The sequence below is a fragment of the Tamandua tetradactyla genome, chromosome 4, assembly GCF_023851605.1.
Source record: "Tamandua tetradactyla isolate mTamTet1 chromosome 4, mTamTet1.pri, whole genome shotgun sequence".
Lineage (NCBI taxonomy): Eukaryota > Metazoa > Chordata > Mammalia > Pilosa > Myrmecophagidae > Tamandua > Tamandua tetradactyla.
In genome coordinates, this window is record NC_135330.1 from 63146019 (window position 1) to 63168820 (window position 22802).

The 22802-nt window shown below is 44.6% G+C and overlaps 1 protein-coding gene across 2 annotated transcripts in view; it reads right to left on the bottom strand.

Annotated features, from left to right (window-relative positions):
* The window catches only part of LEMD1 (LEM domain containing 1), a 31624-nt gene extending 20898 nt beyond the window's left edge, over positions 1 to 10726 (bottom strand). The window contains exons 1-5 of one of the 2 annotated variants that reach the window (XM_077157555.1): positions 10619 to 10726; positions 8830 to 8948; positions 8222 to 8257; positions 7607 to 7729; positions 4205 to 4275 (exon numbers count right to left, since the gene is read on the bottom strand). In XM_077157555.1, coding sequence (XP_077013670.1) covers positions 4205 to 4275; positions 7607 to 7729; positions 8222 to 8257; positions 8830 to 8911 — 312 coding nt within the window. In that variant the 5' untranslated portion in view covers positions 8912 to 8948; positions 10619 to 10726. The remainder of the gene's footprint in view (positions 1 to 4204; positions 4276 to 7606; positions 7730 to 8221; positions 8258 to 8829; positions 8949 to 10618) is intronic. The other variant, XM_077157556.1, reaches the window with a different exon arrangement.
* Between the last annotated feature and the right edge of the window lie 12076 nt (positions 10727 to 22802).

Consider the following 22802-nt stretch of genomic DNA (forward strand, 5'->3'; position numbering starts at 1 on the left):
ATCAATAGTAACAATTGTTCCACACCAATGCAAGACGGTGGGGGTGGGGGGGTACATGGGAAGCCTGTATTTCATGCCTGATTGTTTTGTAAATTCACAACTTCTCTAATAAAAAAAGGGAAAAAAAGAAGGGGAAGTCCTAAATACCAAGAGGGTGCACATGACATTATTTTTCAAAACTTGGTCTACTTCCTTCAATACACAGCACTTACAGAACACAATCTTTAATTATACACATATGTTTAATTATAAAAACATACCCATTGGCACACTGATAAATCACATTCTGTAGCTCTCAGAGTCAATACTAAAGATTCAGTTTCCATTATATTATTTTAAACTAAATATGTTGCTTTATATTGCAGATAATCAAATATCATGCTTTTTCTATAACAATAATATTAATTATAATAGTTTTTACTTGTTCTTAAATAACTTGTTATGTGCCATCATTGCTCTGATTTATATATTCTAACTCAAACCTCATAACTAAGATTAAAGCTATTATTATCTTTATTTATAAATGAGAAAACTAAGACATAGTGAGGTTAAGTGACTTGTCCAAGTTAATGGCAGAGCTGGTATTTGAACTTAGATCCATATTCTTGGTTTTAAGAGCTTGTTTTTAAGTTTTTCAGGACAAGACTGATGGCCCATTCTGCATCTATTTTCTTCCACAAGACGGCCTAGCACAATTTCCTGGACTCGATAAATAGTTTAACTTGCAGGCTGAAGACCCAGGCATGGAAGCTCTGATGCAACCCTTCACTGGATAGTCATCAATTCACTCTGACCCAAAGCATTGTCCCTGAAGAGAATACATTAAGGTGTGTCTAAGAGACAAAATACATAGAATAGGATAGGATGTCAGAGAAAGGGAGATCATCAACATCAATACAGGACAAAAGCTCTTTTCTGTTCAGCCAGCAAGGACTGAGCCACACCTTCTCAACCCCCCATGCCTGGCATTGAATAAAGTGCGGGGGTTTCAAAAACATGGGTTTTAACCCTCAAAATTTTATAATCTAGTGCAATAGCTCATTGGGCATAGGTGGGGGTGGAGGCTGATTGTAAAAGCAGATTCCTAGGCCCAATCCTAGAGAACACAGTTTGAGAAACTCCTAGGGTAATAGGTTTCATGGGACAGGTGGCAACACAAGAAGAGGGGGTTCCAGGCTGGGAGAACAGGATGAACTGAGATGCTGGCAGAGCATGCTGTATCTGGAAGAGAATAAGAGAATACCCTGAAGGAGCCAAGATTGTACAACCTGCCAAGGGCCAATGCTGCTGGGTATTGGACGCAGTTGCCCTAGAAAAAGGGGTGTGTACGCACCGATGCTTCTATCCTTGGGACCACCCAAGCCCAGGATGCCCCTATGCCTAGTTGCCCAGTTGAGTCCTCTTCTTTCAGCATCCCTCTGCTTAGTGCCCCCTTCATTCTCAAAAGCATCTATTTTAATGACAACTGTGGTCACCCTACTCAACCCACACGTCACGTAGATTGAAGTTATAGATTGCCTCTCTACTAACCCCAAATCCCATTTTCTCCTCCTTAGTAGAAGGGTGTTTGCAGTCTGAATTACACACATTGTCTTAACCCTTCAACACTGATGACTAACTTCATCAGTCGAAACATAAATTATGTGTATCTGATTTTAAAATTCCCAATTAAATAGAATGTTGATGTGGCATTCTGACTGTTCTTGATGACGAAATCAAGGTCTGCATATGTCATTTGATAAAATACACATGCAGTATTTCAAAATGCCCAGAAATTGACATAGCCAGAATCTCAAAGTGGTTTTTATTCCACTGGAAACCTGTTAAAATGAGAGGAAAATATGCTTTCATTGGCGTTTCAAAGAACTGCAAATACTACCTTTCTAGATACTTAGAGGACTATTAGCCACAGACCACTGATCTAAGTAATTAAAGTCTACAGTGTTAGACAAGTGTCTCAATAAACACACTTTCTACCTTCTTTTACATGGAAATTTAAATACTTATATACATTTACTTTCAGATTTAAAGTTGAACAGATGTCTTGAGGCTCTTCTGAGAATTAAAATGGTTTATATAAACCCTTCAGATCAAAACATTTTGTGCCATCACAAACTTTCTATTTAATTCTTTTGCCAACCCAAAATATCAATGTAGTTTTATTTCAGGTTTATGGAGAACAAAGATCGAAGGACATTGGTCCCACCTGATGCATTTTAAAGACTTGAGTTGCTTTTCCTACCGTAAATTTCTTTGCAAAGACTATACAAAAAAGTTTTCTGCAAAAGCGAGGTTTACTGAATGGAAAGGATTCCTTTAACGAGCCATTTGAAAAATTTTAAAAATCCTTTTAGAAAATCTGATGTTATCAGAATTACTTCATCAAATTTGAATTACGTTCAAATGGGAAACTAAAGATGCAGCACACTGCAGCAATGTTTACTTGGGGTTTTCTTTTCATTTATTTAAACTCAGCAACTTGATTAAATCATAGAAGATAATTGCAAACTAACCTCTTTCACTGGAGGTGTTTGGTAGATTTAATGAGGTGGGTTTTGGGCTCTAGCTGTGAGCAAGACCCTGTGACAGCTGCTGGAGGGGATGGAACACCATTTTAAAAGGATTGACCCGAGGGACCTCTGAGAGCTTCCTTCAAAGATCTCATGAGTTAAACAGGAAGAAAATTGGGATGGGAGTGGGAAGCATGAGAAGGATTCCAGGCACAGAGAACAGTAAAAGGCACAAGAGAAGAAAGTATGAGAGGTGCAGAGACAAGGTGAGGGTGTGCTGGGGTGGTTTGATGAGGGAGACAGTGGAGTCTCTGTAGTAAGTTTGCACCTTGTTTTATACACAGTCCGCGCTGAAATCCCTATGCAACATGATTAAATCTCTGCTGGCAGACCTGGACTGGAATTGGAAAAGGCTGGAAGTAGAGACCAGTGAGGCAGATTTTGGAATGGCTCAAAAAAGTAAAAAGAAATATGGGTGCAAAATAGGATGGTGGCTGTGGGAAGAAAGGGGAGAGAGATTTTTTTAAATCATAATTCATATCCATAAGATTTGGCAACTGATTATCTGTGAGTAGCTGAGGGGAGTGGGCATCCTAAGAAATGAGGCTTTGAGCCTGGACAGCAGTGAAATGGTCAAGTGAAACAGAGGTCACAAATGCAGGCTTGGGTGAGTGATGAAGGCCTTGGTCCTTGGTTCCCTGGGTTTAGGGGGAGAAAAATAAATGCATCTATAACATCTAAGAAATGTTTATAATCATAAATAATCATTTGTTTGATGGAAGGAAGGAAGCGAAAGAGAAGGAAAAGAAAGTAGCTTTCCGGAAGGCAGTAGGATACCCGGCCTATGCCTCAGGAGAAAGGTCCTGTGCTGAGGTTTATCTATGGAGCCATGACATAGAGGTGGCTGAGGGGCTGAACTCAGAGCAGGGAGAGAGGGGGACTGAAGACAACGACCTTGGACACAAGGTACTCATAGGGGCCAAGAGAAAGACAAAGAGAGAGAACAGAAGCAGGAGGGGTAGAGCTAAGAACCAAGGGAATACAGAGTTGCTGAAATCTAAGCAGGCAGGTGTCCCCCAGAAGAAGAGGGACAGACGTCCTAAGATAAAAGTCACTAGAGTTGGTGCAGCTAATTATATGCATGTTCTTTACTAAGAGCTTTACCTGCTTTTCACTCTCACACCCGCTGTAAGAGGAAAATTAAACCGCGCAGAGGAGGTTTGGCTCTGTAAGCGACTCCCTCCCAGGTCACACAACTAGTCAGGGGGAGGGCAGGGCCCCACCCCAAAACCTGCTACCCTCACACACAATATGGCCCCGGGGTGCCAGCCAGATCTCAGCGTCTGGAAGGAGAAGGGGATGAGAGCTCACATTTGTACCGTGGTCTGGGCCCAGAAGCGGGTTGAAGGCTATATGCTGATGTAGGAGAGAGGAATTGACAGCTGGAGGGGAAGGCAGGGCGGGGGACAGGCTATTTCAGGGAGGAGTGGGAGTGAGCCCATGACTCTGGGTCAGCTGCTAGGACATGGAAATAGCTTCCCAAGACAGAAACCGTATTAAAATGATCCTCTTTAAACTAAGGTTTTACCACAGAATATAGCAACTTGCTCTTTACTTCCTTAATATATGTGAAAAGCACTGCTTCCTAATTTGAACATATGTGTAAAGTAGTTGTGCATTAGGACTGTACATACTTTTTTAGGTGCCTTGTCATTTTCTGTTGAGAGTATGAGATTTCCTTTCAAAACGATAGTGGCATTAAGCTCTGAATGATGGGAAACAAAAGGAAAATAGGCTGTGAGAACATACGAGCTGGAAAAGGGAATAAACACTAATCACCAGGATGAATTCTCTCAGTCAGAGGGCAGAAGATTTTTGTGGACGGAAGAAAATTCACTTTGTCTTGTTGAGGGAAGAGAGCATTTCTCCGGAGCTGTGGTGGCCTTTGTGAAACACTGAAGCTCTCCGACGGGGGAGGCTGGCTCATTTGTACGCGCGGGCGAGAGACGCACCAGGTACCCAGCTGGCTGCTCATCTGGGCAGCTGTTTTCAGTTCACTGGCTTTCCCTTCGAGCCAGCTATAAGCCCTGCATATTTTTTATTTTTGGGGACCCTGTATATTCTTAAGCATCAAGATGGGGCAGGAAGTTTTTCTCCCTTTTGTACCCAAAAAGCACCCAGAGTAGAGTGGGGCCAGACCTCACTAAAAGGCTTTAACATCAGGGGACCTGTCAAGGGCAGAAAGGTTGTTTCTAATCAAACCTGTTTCAGCTGCTTGCGGAGAAGCATTTTGATAAACCTGGCTAGGGGAGGACTCATTCGCCGCAGCTCCTTCTGCAGAGCTTTGAAATAGAGAGGATTTGAAATGGTCTTTCCAAATCAAAAATATTTGGGAAATTTTAAAGGAGGTTAGATAATTAAGGCATGTCCACCTGGTGCCAAAACAATGAGTGTCCATGAAACAAATCTAATCCACTACTTGTGTGGTCTATTTAATGCTCAATCATAGGCCTGGAATCCCTACCCCACCCCCATCCTCCACTCCCCAGAGGGTATTTCTGTGGAATGCCCGAGATTGGGTCTGCACAGGACTCCTATTCATACCATTACAACCTTGCCCTCTCTCTCTATTCTAATGACTCTAAGGTCTAGGAGACTCCCCCAGCATGCACATTGGAATGTCTAATTCAGACCTGACCTGAAGTACTGGTTTTTTCACTTGCACCAATCACAAGCCACTGATAACACAGAATCGCATTACAAGGGAAGGGCTGAATCAGAACATCCACCTCTGACCTGGTTGCCCACGGCTGGCTGGCTTCAGGTGGACACGGTCTACCGTTTTTCTCCTAGCCCTCGCACAAACTTCACACCGAAAAAATATGAAAAAATCACAAAAAATGCCAAACATTTTCATATATAGGACTGTAACTCAACCCATTGCCATTTATCTATGGTGTCAAAATAGGTAGCTGGAAAGATTGTCCCCATCATCTCTTCTCCTTGGTGACATATTAAAAGGGCCTGCTTGGTAGGGGGATTCTAAGGGGATAAATGGAATTCCATGGGCTTCTCTCAAAAGCTCCTTCTAGGTCTGCTTCATAGAGCTGGGAGGGATGAACTTTACAGATCACTGACAATCTTCTTCATTTTATAGGTGAGAAATCTGAGGTCCAGAGGTTAAATATTATTACTAATCACTAAATCGTGCAGTTCAACCACAATTGGTCATTTGCATTTAGCAAGTTGTATGACATTGGCTCCATTAGAGCAAATAAGGGTAGATCTGTCTAAACACTGACTGTTGGGAGTCAGAGACTTCTTGACAGTCAATGAGCAAGAGGCTCCCCATTCGAGAGCCCCATCTTTCAATGGAGCATCTTTCAAAGAGTACCCACCGCTCACCCCCACCTCTGAGGAGGTGCATGCTGGGAGCACAACATCTTGGCCTGAGTTCAGGGCAGCTTAGCCCTGCAGCTTTGATCTACAGGCATGAGCAGTCATGAAAAATGGGTGCACAAGCCTTTCTCTCTGGCAAGAAAACTGGAATCTCCCAGCCTGCATTGCACTACGCCAGAGGGCTAGTCTAGTCCTGTGAGCGCCTCCTCCTGGCAGCAAACAGAACCAGGTCCAGGTCTGGGACAGGGCTCTGAATACATCCCACATCCAGGAAGTGTCTGGGCTAAGTGCTTGTCTTGGGCTAAGTGCTTGTCTTGAAGTGCTCCTGGGCTACCTGCTCTGGCTAAGGATCAGAGAGGTCCCTCCCAAAGCCTTCCTGCGCTTTCCAAATGAGGCAAGCAATGCCAGGTCCTTGGGGAAAGCTCTCACTCCTGTGCCACCTCCCATAGCAGGGATTAAGGAGATTTTTCACAGGGTTCCAGGCACACACAATGTTCGTTGAACTGTTAGTTTGAACTATAGGAAATTGCTATTTTGGCAGATCAAATGTGATCAAATATTGCCAGCTTAATGTGCCAACCCTGATAGAAATTGAGAAAAGTATAGAGTATATGGAGGGAAGAATACAATTTTGAGAGTCAAACCTAGGCCAAATCTCAGTTCTGTTGCTTTCATTCAACATACGTATTCTGAATTCCTGCTGTGTGCCTGGTACTATTCAAAGAGCTGGGCATACAGCAATGACAAAGGCAGATGAGCCCTGCCCTTCCTGGCACTTTCCAGTGGGCTAGGCATTAGTACTATATCGCTAAATCATGAAGTTCAACCACAATCAGTTATTTGCAGTTTGGCAGCTATAGGACACTGGCTCCACTAGCACAAACAAGAGTAGACTTGTCTAGGGTCATTTCCTAGCTATATGATGTCGGTCAAGTCACTCAGTCTCTCTGAACTTCGGCTAAGTATTGTTTTGAGGGTTAAATATGATAATGCACATGAAGCATGAGACACATTCAATAAATGGTAGCTACTGTTATTTTACTGTGATTTACAGAAAACTCATAAATATGCTGAACAAAAGAACTTGGGGGTGCATTGCGGAAATCTTCACTCTCAACCCAAGAGCCCTGAAGCTAGGAGTCATGACAGGAAAATGGGGCATCTGTAAGTGAAACCCCAGATCCCAGAGACCGCCACTCCCCACCCACTCCAGGGTCCGGAAGTGATCAGCTGCTGTCAGCTTCTGGGATGTCAGGAGGGCAGTCGGCACAGGAGGAATTCAGAGAGGTATGATCTGGTTCATCTTTCTCAAGGATGTGAAATCATTCAATCTGAACAAAACGATGCTCAATTTGTTGCATCACCCGAAGTAGAAGTGTGAGACCTCAGAAAGAGTCCTGAAGTTCACTTGTAGGAACTTGTCATTTTAGGAGTGAAACACAGATTTGGCTCTGGATGGTGGGAAGTCATACGAATTGACCAGCCTGTCCCCCACTTGCCATTCAACTGGTGGACTACCGATGTGGCGCTACAGAGGCCATCTGCAGGCCAGGGGTATTATATTCCAGGTCCTGTGTGCAAAAAGGCCATAGAAATATTTCACAGCCCTGCACACCATTTAAAGCGGCATAAATTGTGCTGGACAAGTTATCAATGAGTGCAAAGTTGCTCTCTGGCGGTACAGGTTATGTCAGTACCTTCACTCTCATCGCTGTCCTGAGGTACATCCAGATTCCTAGGTCCATTCGCCGCAGGTGGTGCACCGGGAGCTGAGACCAGCAACTGTACCAGCTTATTTTCATACACTTTCCTGGTAGATGCTGAAGAAGAATGAGGAGAACGGATTAAATTGCTCTATTTTTGCATATGATCTTGCAGGGGCATGATGTTTCACCACTCAGCTCTATTCGTATGCCTTCTGTTGCCAACTTTTAAAATGAGGTGGACCCCGCAACTACTCCACTCACTCCTATCCTCCCGGAGACAGTCAAGGTAAGGCCACTAGGCATTAACCACAAAGCCAAACTTGGAATACAACCCAAAACAAGAAAGCAGGGTTGTGCTCCTCCTGGAGCTTCTCACGGGAATATGGACAATACATATGTCAATAGATAGCATGGGCCACGGGCCAGGAATGAAATAAACAGGGCAACATAATCAAGAAGATCAAAAGTGACTGATTTTAATAGGTGCCCAGGAAAGGTCTGCTGAATGAACAAGTGTGCATGAAGGAAATGCTCAAAGAAAGGTTTATGGTGGCAAGAATGCAGTGAGAGCGTGGGCCACGGTGGCTCAGCAGGCAGAGTTCTCACCTGCCATGCCGGAGACTTGGGTTCGATTCCCGGTGCCTGCCCATGCCAAAAAAAAAAAAAAGAATGGAGTGAGAGTTTCCTGGAGCTTTTGCACATTTTTCAAATTTTCAGCAAAGATTATATATATAAAATCTTTATAATAAATAAATAAATAAAAACATACAAATTTTTCAAATTTTCAGCAAAGATTATATATATAATCTTTATAATAAATAAATAAATAAAAACATATAATCTTTATATAATAAATAAAAATATTTTTAGGTGAATAAATTAAGTGACTATGTGGTGAATAGTTTGGATCAGTTTAGGATTTCACAAACTGGGACATGCTTGAATTAATAACGATAATATTAATCTTTTTTTAAAAAAAAGTAACTGGTTTTTCACTGTTGAAAAAAACCAATCCCTTTTCCCTTGGCACCATAGAGTAGGATTTGGATCTATTTCTCTCCACTTCTTTCCCTGTGGTTTTCTGTTTCCTTTATTCTCCTATTTCTATTTTAATGGGTTTTATTGCATGTGTTCCTTCTCCTGTGAGTTATTTTAAATGTTTGGAGGCAGTTTATAAATACAAGATGAGTCTCTAATACTTGCTCCCTACGTACGCAGTATTGGGCCAGGTGAAAATCCAAGCTTCTGCAGTTCTTCCTGTAATTCCCGGTCACTGAGAGACCTTACGTCCACCATGGTCACAGAAGTTTGATCTCTTTCCTAACAGTGGAACCTTCGAAACAGTAATACATTCCATTTGTCAAGACAGCCTTACAAAGCAGGACTAAAACTTTACCAGTTCACAAGAGTGTTTCCAACCCAGTCCCCCAGTCTTGGAGCTGTACAGCCAATAGAACAAAAATGACATTCTAAAAAATAGGGGGAACAAACGTTACAATATATTAGGTAGAGGGAAAGACTAGCGGTCAATGAGAGGGAGGGGTAAGGGGCATGGTAAGTATGAGTTTTCTCTTTTTATTTCTTTTTCTGGAGAGATGCAAATGTTCTAAGAAATGATCATGGTGATGAATACACAGCTAGGTGATGATACCGTGAGCCATTGATTGTACACCAAGTATGGAACGTTCGTATATTGAGAGTGTTTGTGTTTGTATATTGTTTTGTCAATAAAAATATGTTTAAAAATAATAATTTTCTGCTATGAATCCCTGCCGGGGTTAGCTGCCTGTGTGCAAAGCCTTGGATTGGGGTTGCTTTTCCCCATGACTTTGGGGTTCAATTATTTCCAACATTTCTGCTCAAATAATGTGAGAAAATCTTCAGCACACATACAAAATGAACATATATTTCCATTACTGCTTGGAACTCTGAGGAAGACTCAAGCGCTGAGAAGATAAGAAGTTAATTAAATATGAAAGAGCTGAGAGAGATGTTTTAGGGAGTTAAATAAAAGTTATCTATCCCTGCCCTCCTTTTGATGAGAGCACAGAGAGTACAGAGCAATTCCATTATTGCAAACAGTAGTAGTTTTCACACTTGTAATTTAACTCTGAACGTTAACGAGATGGTGGTTTTTAATTAACCGCCAGCCGACTTTGTAATTGCTGAATTGGCATTTGAAAAAAGCCAGCTACTCATTCTCTGGCACATGAATTGATTTATATAGATTTATACACGTCTTGATATGGCTTTCCAAGTCTGCGCAGCCTCAAGTTCAATCAGTTTTATTCAGTTGATCCCTTTATTCCCCCAAACTGACCCCTCCACCTACTTAACAAAATCCTGAAAAAGACAGACCCATTTGTCAGACCTTCTAACAAACATTTTTAATTTAGGGATTTATTTATTGGATCTCATTTCTATCACGTTTCAAGGTTTTTTAATATTGCAGTGGAAACGACCACAAGATAATTACTTAGCATAGGAGGATCTAGACCAATTTTAAGTAATGACTTTGCCTTTATTGATGATCAATCAATGTCCAATTAGAGAGAACACTGAATGCAAGCAAAAGAAAGTCCGGAATTGTTATGTATAACAGGGTTGTTCAGGGACGCCTAAATTCTCCACTTTAAAGCTATGCTTCAATGAGACTCACGTTCTAGCACATAGTAGGTGCTTAGTAAATGTTGGTTTCCTTCCTTTCTAGGTGTTTGGGAAGCTGAATTAACACTTTTAGGCCATTAGGGAACAATCTAATGGTAAGAAGAGAAAGGGCGATGCACCTCAGTATTTTTTTTTTTTCCTCCTGGAAGCTAGCTTAGGCAGATCTGTGACATTTGTTCCAGGGAACAGCTGTCTGTTGTTTCACCAGCTTCCCAAAAATATCCTGTAAAAGAGCCCTCATCAATTTCAAGTGACACTAGACAATTGCCCAGAGGGAACACACATATGGAAGAAAAATATTCAAATAGAATCCAACTGAATGATGAATCCACTCACCCCTTCACATGGTTGTCTTGAGTCTGTGCTGTCGGGCTGCTTACTGAAGCTGGGCAAGTTTCACCCTAGGGTTTTCACTAGCAACCAGCCCCTTTTGCCTGTTAGCTATTATGCTATTCATAATACTGACAGTGTGACATCAGTAACCCCCATAGCAACAGATTGATGTAAAAGCCAGATGATTAATTTAACCTAAATTCAAACAGAAGAAGGCACTGGTAGACTTCATAGGCAGATTGCCATGATAAAATGTCAAAAGTTATCATTACATACAGGAAATAAGGAGCCTCTACCAAACCAAACAGTGCCAACTAACTGGGAAAAGAAAGGAGAAATTTAAAAAGAAAAAAAACTTAAGTGTCTGGGTCATCATCAAAAGACCCATAGTAGTTGATGGATAATTTGGCTGTATGCTCTGGATTTGGGGTAGGAAATGGAATAGAGAAGAGACCTACACTTACAGTTAGGACGGCTCATTTAAGAATGAGCAGGAGGACGGAGTGCGGATTAGTAATAATACATTGCATTAGTTTGATGTATTTGGCCTTTTCAAGGCACTTTCACATCATTTCACCCTTTGGATGAGACAGCTAGGACAGATATCATCTACATTGCAAAAGGCTAGTTCTTGCTGTTGTTACAATATTTTGTTTAAGGGGAACATCTATGAGATTATTAGCTTGAGTCAAGAAAGACTGGGGGAATTTTGAAAACAATTATGCAAAACAAAATGTAACCCTGGGAAAACACAAGGCCTTGATGAGATGCCAGGGATAGGAGGGGTCAAAATGAAAGGGGGTTAGGGGGATAGTGGAGCCAGTCTGCCGGGGGTTAATTCCAGCTGTCACTTATCAACTGGGGGACTTCGGGTTGGGTAAAGGACTCAACCTCACTATATTTGTTTCCTTTTCCTCACTTATAAGGGGGAGGATAGTAATATCTTCCTCGTAGGCCTGTCATGAGGATTTAAGGAGTTAAAGTGGACATCACGTGCTTAGGACAGCGCCTGGCATGTGGCAAGCACTATATATATGTTTGCCATTATCACAATGATTCATGAGCCCCACCCTCAGAAAGAACCCAAATCTAGTCTCTCCCTGGGGAGTCTCCACCTCATTTACACTTGCCAACGGGAGTCCATAATTTCAACACTTCCCAGTTTCTGGGAAAGAGCTGAGCATCTTTGGGTGCATGGCCAGGATTGCTCATTGAGCGACCCCGGGCTGATACCAGAGTCTCGGCACAGACATCAGTTTCCAACAAACACGTGATGCAAACATTTGCCAACATCCAAACATTGAATTTACCAGACAAAGACTTTGAAAATTGACACATTTGTTTCCATCAAAGCAAATAAATGATAGGCTTGGGTTATTGGGATGTGTAAGCATTTTGTTTATATTTCCCAGAATTGCTTTCAACAAAAAAGCAGCCAGCAGGTGGAACCGCTTCCATTTAAACAAGCTGTTGGGAAAACAGACATTTCTAAAATATTTTCTTGGTCAAATCTCTGGATTTTAAAATAAGCTAGGTTGACAAGGGATTAAATCAAAAGATCTCTAACAACCACCTCCGGTTGACCCCTCTTATTATGTGCAAACTATTCCGTCTGAAGTTATTCTGTTCAAGTTCCTGATTCTATTCTAAGCATTATTTCATTTAAGAATTCCTGTACTTTGCAGGATCCTGAAATAGTTGCTTCCATGTTTACAGCACCCTATTTCCTTCAGTTTTATCTGCGTAGTCCTGGGCATTAACTTGCTTTTGTTATTTCCCCCATGGCTGCAAAGATGTTTTATTCCGTTTCTTGAGGGAAGCAAGTTTTAATTGCCAATCGACTAGGTATTCAACATGATAAGGTATCTAAACCCTGAGAGCTTCCTTCTTTCATTAAAATGTAGATCCAATTTCTCTTCCCTTAATGCCACATGCTGTTATTAAACCAAAATAACGGAAATAGTAAAAGCCAGATGTCACTTCAGTCTCAGGTTTGACAAGGGGCACAATTTCCTCTCGGCAAGTTTAATCTGCAGTTATTTACTAATCCCATCCTTTGGAAGAATGCACAATTTAAATGTAAATGCAATTTACATAGGGGAGCAGATAGGAGAGTTGCAGTTTCAATTGCCAATAACCATTTGCAAAGGGGGAAATCAACTAAAGCAAAGATCAGCAGCTGTCAGGCTGAAGTCTGCACCACTTGTCATTCTCAGACAACTTCCCTCCAGAGCCACCTGCCTGAGTCTCAACTACACAGACAAAAGGAAATGGCGAACTGTGGCGTTTTCCCAGATATTTCAAACTGAATTTGGTATTGACTTGGGGGTGAGAGGAGAAGAGTTTGGGTTTCAGTGAGGTAATCTGGTTGGCGTCATTGTTGAAGTCATTAACTGGCCAATTTATCTCAAAACATATTTATGGGGGTGCAAAGGTAGTTCAGTGGTAGAACTCTCGCCTCCCATGCAGGAGACCCAGGTTCGATTCCCAGTCCATGCACTCCCCCCCCCTCCAAAAAAAAATTCAGCAAATGGTGCTGTAATAACAGGATACTCACATGGAAAAAAGAATGAAATGTGACCCCCACCACACAGCATACAAAAAACAAGAACAAAAAAACAAAACATATTATCTTCCGGGACAGGCACCACCCTTGGTCTAAAGGAAGAAGTGGAGGAGAATACAAAGATGCCAAAGCTATAGTCCTCCTTTTAAGGAGCTCACTGTCTCCTTAAGGAGAAAAATAAACAAACGATTACAAGAAAATAAGATAAGGACCTGCTAACAAAATGCTGCAGGAACCTAGAATCAGGAACCCCTAAGGGCTGAATGACGTAAAGGATTGCAATAATTGCCCTAGCCGCTAGAGAGCTCAGCCTCCACCTCTGGGCACATCTGGAAGTTTTATGCATGGACCTGGAGTGACTATGTCAGAATGAACTTTCTGTGTGTGACACTGCGTGGAGGACTGTGTGCTTATGTGTTTGATGCCATTTCAGTGTGGTGCTGTGTGGAGGGTGGGTTGGTAGGACAGTCTGAGGGCTAGTTGGGAGGCTTTATACAATCCAGAAAAGAGATGCTTCGGGCGTGGGCCAGGCCAGTCGGGAGGAGCGCTGGAAAGGAGGACACGCGATTCAGAGGGGTTCAGGGGGCAGGCCGGACGGGACAGGCTGTCCGCCTGGGTGTTTCCGCTCTGTCTCGCTTGCGTAGACATCACCTGAGCATACATCTTTTGTCTCAGCGACGAGGCCACTTATATAAAGAACCAGATGGAGTTTGGTCTACACAACTCTGCCACTTAAAAAATTATTCTGCTGCACGTGTTGAGTCAACCCTTGATTATCCACACTACTTGAAGGCTGCAGCAAAGCAGATAATCCATAACTCTCTGCTATTTGGCTTTGGAATTAATTATGCCTTTTAGAGCAAATTTGCCTTCCTAATTAATCTTTCCTAGTATTAAAATTAACTAATATTCTCTGAGCCCACGCCGGCTGAGCAGCGAAAGGGAAAGCAGGAGAGGGGAGGGCAGGGAAGCTGCTCAGGCTTGGGTTGAGCAGAAAGAAACCAACTCCATGTTAAAATTCCCTGTAGATAGATAGTCTCAGAGCTCAACCACCAAGGAGATGAGCTAGCTCTAGCTCACTGAGAGGTACAATTAAAGACTCAAATTCTTCGGGAGTGCAGTTACCGTGTACCTACTACCACTGGGCACCCTGCTAGGGCTGAAGATGAGAAAATGAATGAAGAAGGGGCTGTGCTCCCAAGGAGCTGCCTGTTTAATGGCTAAGGTGAAGGGGAATCGGATCGTTCATCCCCGGCTCTGGCAGAAGCATCTTCCCTTCCAGAGAATAAGACCTGAGTAAGGTTAATGCAGAAAAAGCCCAAATGGGTATGAAATAAAGAGGGGAAAATTGCTTAACTGCCATTTTATAAACACGATAGCAAATATGCTTTTAATAAAATGGATATATATTTTTTCTTCTTTCAGTAATACAAATTAGAAAACTCTTTGTATGCAAAGCAAGATGTGACAGCCTCTAGAGATTTTCCAACTGTGATACACCAACCCCAGGGTTTCCTCAGAGGCAGCGAGAGCGCCCACAAGGCGTGCGTGGGGACCCACAAGGCGCGTGTGGGGTACAGGGCAGCCCACTGCAGGGTAACCAGGACAACTCCTGATTGTATTATACACGGTGTTGGTCACCCGTAAAGACTGGGTTTAAAAGAAGAATTTCACTGCTACAATAAGTTAGGGAACCATCCACCTACTCTGCTTTCTGAGCTGCTTCTTAAAACCAAAATGGCCATAGTCTCTAGTCCTACCATGAAAACAAATCATACCTTTGACATTCACAAATTATGATCTCGAGGGCTCTCTTCCTGGAATCCTGTAAATCCTGCATATGGAGATTTATTGTGTGTAAATCACATGCAAGAAATTTTGCATTACCAGTGAGAGAAAGACATCTAAGACATGGTTTTTGTCTTGGGAGGGATTACATTCTAGACAGAGAAACAAAGCAAACACACATGGGAAAAGGTAAGAAGTCAAAGTTCATAATCAAATACCAATGGAGTCACACAAGATTATCACCACTAGTTGGAATGGGAGCAGGGATCAGGGAAGGCTTCCTGGAGGAGGTGAAACTCAGAGTGAGTCTACAGAGGAAGGAAGCAGGGGGACAGACATTCTAGGCAGGGGGCACATCAGGGGTAGGAATGGGGACTAGACCAGGCTGACTTCAGCAGAGGATTCACTCTGAATTTGCAGAGAGCCCCTGGAGTTCTGGTTAAGATGTTTGGACCTTCAGGTTTCTCTGTCTCCAAGATCCTCCCGGTTTGGAGCCCTCTGCTGCTAAAGATGGGCACCACTGGAGCCTCTGAAGGAGGGCACTCAGTGATGGCAGCAGGGCTGACGGTTCAGGGCAGGTGCCTGGAGAGGGGTGGAGGGTAAAGATGTTGGACAGTGGGGGAGAGGCCGTGGGTCCTTAGTGCTAGTCTCAGTAAGAAATGATAAAGAACAGTGGAAGAGAGAAGGCAGGGAGGCTTTGGAATATCAGAGTCTCCAACCAGGAGCTCAGAGCCCACCAGAGGATCATGACCAGCTGACTGCAGAGTGATTAAGAGCACAGGTTCTGGGGCCAGGCTGCCTCGGTTTACATGCTGGACCTGCCACTTACTAGCTCTACTATTCTGGGCCCTGGATTTTACCTCTATAAAAGGGAAATATAGTGATAATAGCAGATTCCTCACTGATTTATTGAGAACTAAGTTAATGCATCTAAAGCACTAAAAACACTGTTTTTAATGTGTTCACTGTAAGTACTCAAAACTGTGAGCTGAGAGTAAAGGTCCCTGTATTAGTTTGTAAGCTACTAAAATGCAATATATGCCAGAAACAGAATCGTTTTTAAAAAGGGAACTTATAGCAGTGCAACGGTGGCTCAGTGGCAGAATTCTTGCCTGCCATGCTGGAGACCCGGGTTCAATTTCCAGTGCCTGTCCATGCAAAAGAAAAAAAAGTGGGGGAGGGGGGAATTTATTAAATTGCAAGTTTACAGTTCTAAGGCCATGAAAATGTCCAAATTAAGGCATCAAGGGAAAGATACCTTAACCCCAAAGAAAGGGCCGATGAAGTTCAGGGTTCCTTTCTCAGCTGGGAGGGCACATGGCCACATCGGCTAGGTTTCTCTCCTCATTTCATAAGGCTTCCCTGCGGGCGTTTTCCTTCTCCTCCATCTCCAACGGTCTCTGGCTGCGTGGGCTCTGTCAGTTCTTTTGTCTTTTTCCAAAATTGTTCCCTTAAAGGGTTCCAGTAAGCAATCCCAACTTGAATAGGTGGAGACATATCTCCATGGAAACCATCTCATCAAAATTTACCCCCCATAATTGGGTGGGTCATATCTCCATGGAAACAATAAAAAAGATTTCACCCAGCAATATTGAAAGAGGATGAAAGAACATGCCTTTTCTGGAGCTCACAACAGATTCAAACCAGCACAGTCCCCCTCCCCCATGGCCTGGCCATAGCAATAGACCCTATCCCAGGAATCTGGGCAGGGAGGGAGACATAGCTGGTGCCAGGGCATCTTCTTCACCTCAGTCAGTATCAGTGCAGCTCCCCCCGTGAACTCAGGGAATCTGAAAGTTGCTTCTCATGGGGATCTGCTTTTTCTTTAACCAACATTTGAGAGTAAGAGAACACACTAGAGGGGTGGGCTTACATTGCAATCAGAGGGGAATGGGGTACAGCACAAGGAAGAAGTCACCAAGGAGCAACAAAATTTAATATGGGGCCAGACAAGTTAAGATGGAGAGCCATTGAGGGACATCCATTCCTGGTCCTTAAAACCCTGGAGAGTTGAATCCCAATGGTTTAAAAGGAGACTCCATACCAGGTCTGAAGATAGCCAGAGACAGACAATAAAAGGGGAAGCAGAAAGAAGAAAGAAAATGTCAGAGCACAGAATGGAGCCAAGGATGAGGTTAAGAGACCTGGGAATCCTAAAGGCCCATACACTCACTCTATTTACAGGAAGGTCCCCAATTTGACCCAGCTTTATGATAGCCACACAAAATATTTAGTCAATTTCGTACTCATAAAATGAAAACAAAACAACTGTTTCAGAGCACTACAGCTGTCTCTGGTACTAAGAAGAAGTGTGGGTGTTTCCTGGAGATCCTCTGGTGCACAGCCCTGGCGGGAGCACGGAAAGCGATGGAGAGACTGGCAGAGGCCGGACAGCGAAGGGTGTTGAAAGCATGAGAAGGAGCTTAGGCTTTCTCCTTAGGGCACTGGGAGCCAAATTTTTAAAATTAATTTTTATTATAAAAACTTTCAACAAGTAAGTGACAAGCAAGTAAAGCAAAAATAGGAAGGTACACATAGCCCTCATCCTGCTCCGTGATGACGTTTGTGTTGGTAAAAGATCCTCTAGCTGCTATGGAGAGTCCTGGGGCAGGGGTATCATTCAGTTGCAGCAGACTATTCATTCATTTAGTCAGTCATTCATTCACTCAACAAATATTCCCTGAGTGCCCAGTGTGCGTCTGGCAGTAGGTGCTGTAGATTTGAGAGTGAGCAAAAGCAGACGAGTTCCCTGCCCCACCTGAAATTTATGTTCCAAGAGAAAGAGGCAGACAAACAAGCAAATTAAGTGAACAAGAGAATTGTAGGGTGTGATGACAAGACATAGTGACGTGATAGAAAAGGCCGAGGGAGGGGGTTAATTTAGATTGGGTGATCAGGGAAGGTCACACTTTTTTTTCCAGAACATGGGGAAAGCCTGGATGGCTGGAGGGGCACCCGAGAGCGTGGTAAGAGGGGAGCCTGAAGAGACCAGGTGAGAGGATATGACAGCTCGGACTGAGGTCGTGCAGCGGGGATGGAGCTAATGTGATGTGGAGAGCGGGCTTCGGGGTGTCGGGAATGACTCTCAGATCTCCAGCTCAAATATCCAGTGGACAAAGGTACCCTTCGCTGAGGCAAGACAAAGGGGGAGTGGAGCAAGTCCAGATCCCAAGATGGTTCCCTCACAGCCTTTTGAAATGAGAGGCTGGCTAGGCGAAGCCAGTTCAACCACCCAGCTCCAGTGAAGGAACTAGCAACCCATACAGCTTCCTGATCAGACATTCGCTGCAGGCAATTCCAGGTGATCCCAGCCACCGTCTCAGCCCCAGCGCTCCACAGCCGGCACCAACCCAGCCCCACATCCAATCAACTAGGCAGTTTGGAAGGACACTTTTGGGTCCAGCTTAACTTGCTTGGAGGAGCGAAGGGGATGCTTCCACTATCTACCACAGCCTTGGGGGAGGGTGGCGGGCAGCCACAGCTACAGCAGAGCAGATTCAGAGGAATGCAGTTTCTGGAGTGTTTATTTCAAAGACTGATCTTATGCTAGTTGCGATCCTCTGAAGCCGTGCTATCATTAGGGGGCCGGCTCCTCTCAATGCCCATTGTCCTAGGTGGATATGAGGGTGGAGATTTAAAGGGAGAAGGATTTTGTGGGAGACATTAGGCATCTCTGGGCTCGAGGGAAGTCGGGAATTAGGACATTTTTATACTCTCATTCCGTGACTTTTGTATGATGGACATATTTTATTAGAAAGGACATGACAGGAGGAGATGAAGACATCCCCAAACGCAATCTAGGTAGGAAGAATACAGCGGCTAGGGCAGGTGTCTGTTTCTGGAAAGGAAAGGACGCCTCCACTCTCCTTAGCCGCTACTTAGCTATTACCTGTCCTTGCTACATCTTGCCCTAGAAGGGCATTTTTCTCAGCTGTCTATTTTGGTGAGGGGGGCGGCGGACAGGAATTTGGGGTCATTGTCTGGGAATGAATCCTGAACAGCAGGAGGCTGCTGCCCTCACTCGCATCACCATCATCTGTCACCCGGCGAGAGCGGCCGGCAGCGGGGCTGCAGCCTGCCTAATGAAGACGGAGAGGTGGCTCCGGCTGTGCACAGGTGCTGCTTCCCCATTAACGGAGGTGACATTCCGAAACACTGCTCATTACAGAGCAGACATTGGACCAGGATAGGACACATATTGATGGCAGCAGGGCCAGCCAGCGTCTGTCTCAAATCCCACTGCCCCTGAGAGAGCGAGTGAAAACAAGAAAGGAGCGTTGTGAGTGTCAAACCTGCAGGCCCGGCACCTTGCAGAGAAAAATGAATTCTTGCCACCCCTGACACTGAAGGCCAAGTCATTCTCTCTTCTGCTTGCAACTGAGGGCTCCCTTAGCTTCAGATCCATCCAAACATTAACCAGCTTCCAAAGGCTTCCCCAGTTCCTTCTCTCCTTGGAAGGACTGAGGGTGGGGAGGGCTGTTTGTGTGTGTGTGTGTGTGTGTGTGTGTGTGTGTGTGTGTGTGTGTGTGTGTGTGTGCAGGAGGGGTTGGGGGTGACGGTGGGGGTTACTGTGCTCAGAATCAGACTGCCATCTGCAGCCCACAAATTCTTGCTTTAGACCTCAGAATGGACCCAAGCTATAGCTAGGAGGTAGGGAAGTAGACTATGGGACACGGGGTTATCAGGGATGGGGAAGTTGGACATCTAAAGCCGTGGCATCTTTCCCGAGGATCCTGAGGACAGGACACAGCTCTGTTTCGGCTGGGATGGAATGTGAGTTTCCCCTGAGATAGAAGCCGTCCAACCCCCCTTCCTAAGAGTGGCAGATCCGGCCATCTCCAGCAGTTTCCACAGCTCTCAAAGCCAAGTACAAAGCGGCCCAAGGAAAAGCCCGTCTTCCAAGCACACACGTGTGTGCGTGCGCACTCACAAAACACACACACACACACACACACCTACACACGCAGAGCCCCAAGTTCAACCCCCTCCGGCAAGGGCCCCCACGCAGCCGGCGAGCCGCTCCCTTCTCAGCGGGGCGCCCCAGCTACGGCTCCGCTTGATTTGGAACCCGCAGCAGACGGAACTCGACTTAAAAATAACTATTTTGACAGTTCAGATGTAAATATGTGAGTGACGAGTGGAGCTGGCTTTCCTTCACACTTCCCTGCACCCCTCGCTGCCTACCCCAGCCCGACTCTGCTGAGGCTGAGATGATGGGAGAGCGCCATCTGCAGGAAGCGCCCCAGAACGTACCAGAAGGAAGTGACTCGTCCTCGAGCGCTCAGCCAGTTTGGGAGGCCCGGGGAAGGGGGGCGGTCAGAAGTTGGAGAAATCCCAGGTCAGTTTCTCCGTATCACGCAACATTGTATTAGCGAAAAGGATATTCACGATTTCTTCTCCATTACCCAAGAAAAGAGTTTTCTAGGACACAGGTGAACTAATTTAACAATTCCTGACATCTCCATACCCCTGTCTTCAATTTTATTTGACCTGTGTTTACTGCTTACCTACTCTGAATGCAACCTTATGCTAGATGCAGTGGAATATTTGAAATATGTAAAATGTACACTTGCCCTTTGTAATATTTTTAGCTGACTCCCAATTCTTCCTGAATACCTGCTTTGTGCCAGGCACTGAGCTAAGTAAGTACTTCAGCACAGGCTGTTGTGTTTGATCCTCACACAAATTCACGGGGTGAGTATTATTATCTGCGTTTTACATCTGAGAAAACAGAGGACTGAAGAGATTAAATGACTTCCAAAGGCCATTTACAGCTAGCAAAGAGAATTGAGATTGGAACCCTAGTTTTGTGCTTTTTCTTCCATAGCCAGTTGAATGGAAGAGAAGCAGGGGCAGATTTCCACCGTTCTACAAGTAGGGAAAACAAGGTCCAGATAGACAAAGTCACATGCCTATCTGGCCACCAACGAGCCAGGGACAGAGGAAGGACAAAGTCCAGCAGCTCTAGAACTGCCAGCCTGGGACTCTCCTCCTGAACTTCTGGTCCCAGGCAGTATCATGGGACATGATGGGGCATCATATGATATCTTCAAGGTTTCCTGATTTTCTGTTTGGAAGGTGAGGGAAAGATGGCAGAAGAGGAGTCTGAGAAAGGAAGAGGAAGGGAAAGGAAGGCCGAGGGCTGGAGCATGAACAGCAAACATACATGGCCTGGCCAGGCAAGCTGTGAGATATTGTCAGAGCTATCAGAGCCCTTTGTTTACCTCCTTTTCTGCCACCTGGGGCAGGGCAGGGTGGTGGGGTGAGGTGTGCCCCTTCTCCCTCAACTCTGTGCTCTCCTGCTCTCTTCCCTCCTAACAAAGCCTGCTCAGGAGGGAATCTGATGTTCTCATTGATGCTATGGTGCAAATGCCTCATAAACAGCTGGCCCAGTGTTAGCCTCCTTCCTGGATTACCAACCCCAGGGATTAAGGTTTAAAGTCAAAGAAAAGAAGCGCTAATGGTGGAATTTCAGGTGGCTGGACTACTGGAGAGGATTGACATTTGGGAGCAATAAAGCCCACTTGTGACAGAAGAGGATGCCTATAGCACCTGCTGTTCAGGTGTTGCTGTCTCATATATCCTTGGATAGAAGCCTGTAGATGTTGGCAAAGAGAGTGAGGGGTCCCTGGCTCTGTGCTCTGATATACTTTCCTTCCTATCCTTCAAGGCTCAGCTCAGATTTCACCTCCTCATAAAAGCCCGACTTGATCCCTTCCCACTCTCCAAACAATTGTGCTCTCTCAGGGCCCTGAAACCCCAAAGCACTTTGCTTGTGCTCTGCCTGGGGCATCTTGCATTCTTTTAGCCCTTTCATGTTGTTTTTTATTAGACTGTGAGGGTCCTCAAGGGCCAGGCCTGTGTCTGATTTACCTGTGTTTCTCCTACAGCTCCTACCACAAGGCTCAAGGTTGAGTTGCAAGCAGTGCAGCCCACACATTTCTCCACCCAAGTGGGGAAGAGGTGGGGCACAGACAGCGGAGGGGTTAGGGGGCACGCATCCCAGCCAAGTCTTACGTTTGTCACAGACTGAAAAGCTTGGGGCACATGTCTGCCCCTGTATTAGTTTCCTAGGGTTGCCGCAACAAATTATCACAGACTGGGTGGCTTAAAACTACAGAAATTTATTTCTTAAGTTGTGGAGGCTAGACGTCGGAAATCAAGGTGTCAGTAGAGCCATCCGTGCTTCCTCCAAAGAGTCTTAAGGGAGAATCCTTTTTTGCCTCTTCCAGCTTTTGGTATCTCCAGGCATTCCTTGGTTTGAGGCTGCAAGACTCCAATCTCTGCCTCCATCTTCACATGACCTCTCCTGGGCATCTCAAATCTCACCCCTGCCTTTCTGTTTCAAGGACTCCTGCCCCTGGATTTAGGACCAACCCTAGCTCTAGGATTAGCTCATCTTGAGTCCCTTAACTACATCTGCAAAGACCCCTTTTCCAAATAACCTCACATTCACACATTCTAGAAGTTAAGAAATAGGCATATCTGGTATCCTGCTTTGGGGGCTGGCATGGGGTTGGGGGGGAGTCACTATTCAACCCTGGCAGCCCCAAATCTTTCAGCATGCATTTATCAGTGCACGAGAGCAGTGATTAAACCAGACTTGCCCGTGTGATGATTTAACCTCGTCCTGCCCCAAACTACTCCACACCTTTGGGATTAGGCTGGCTTTGGGGTTAGGCTGATGGATCTGGTTCTCTGCTCCCTCTTGGGGCCCCGTGTTTCAGTAACAATTTGGACTCTCAGTCTCTCCAACCAAGGAGGAATTATGATATAATAGCTCTTGTTCTTAATGTTATGCCATCTTATAGCATCTTTTATTTCCTGTAAGCG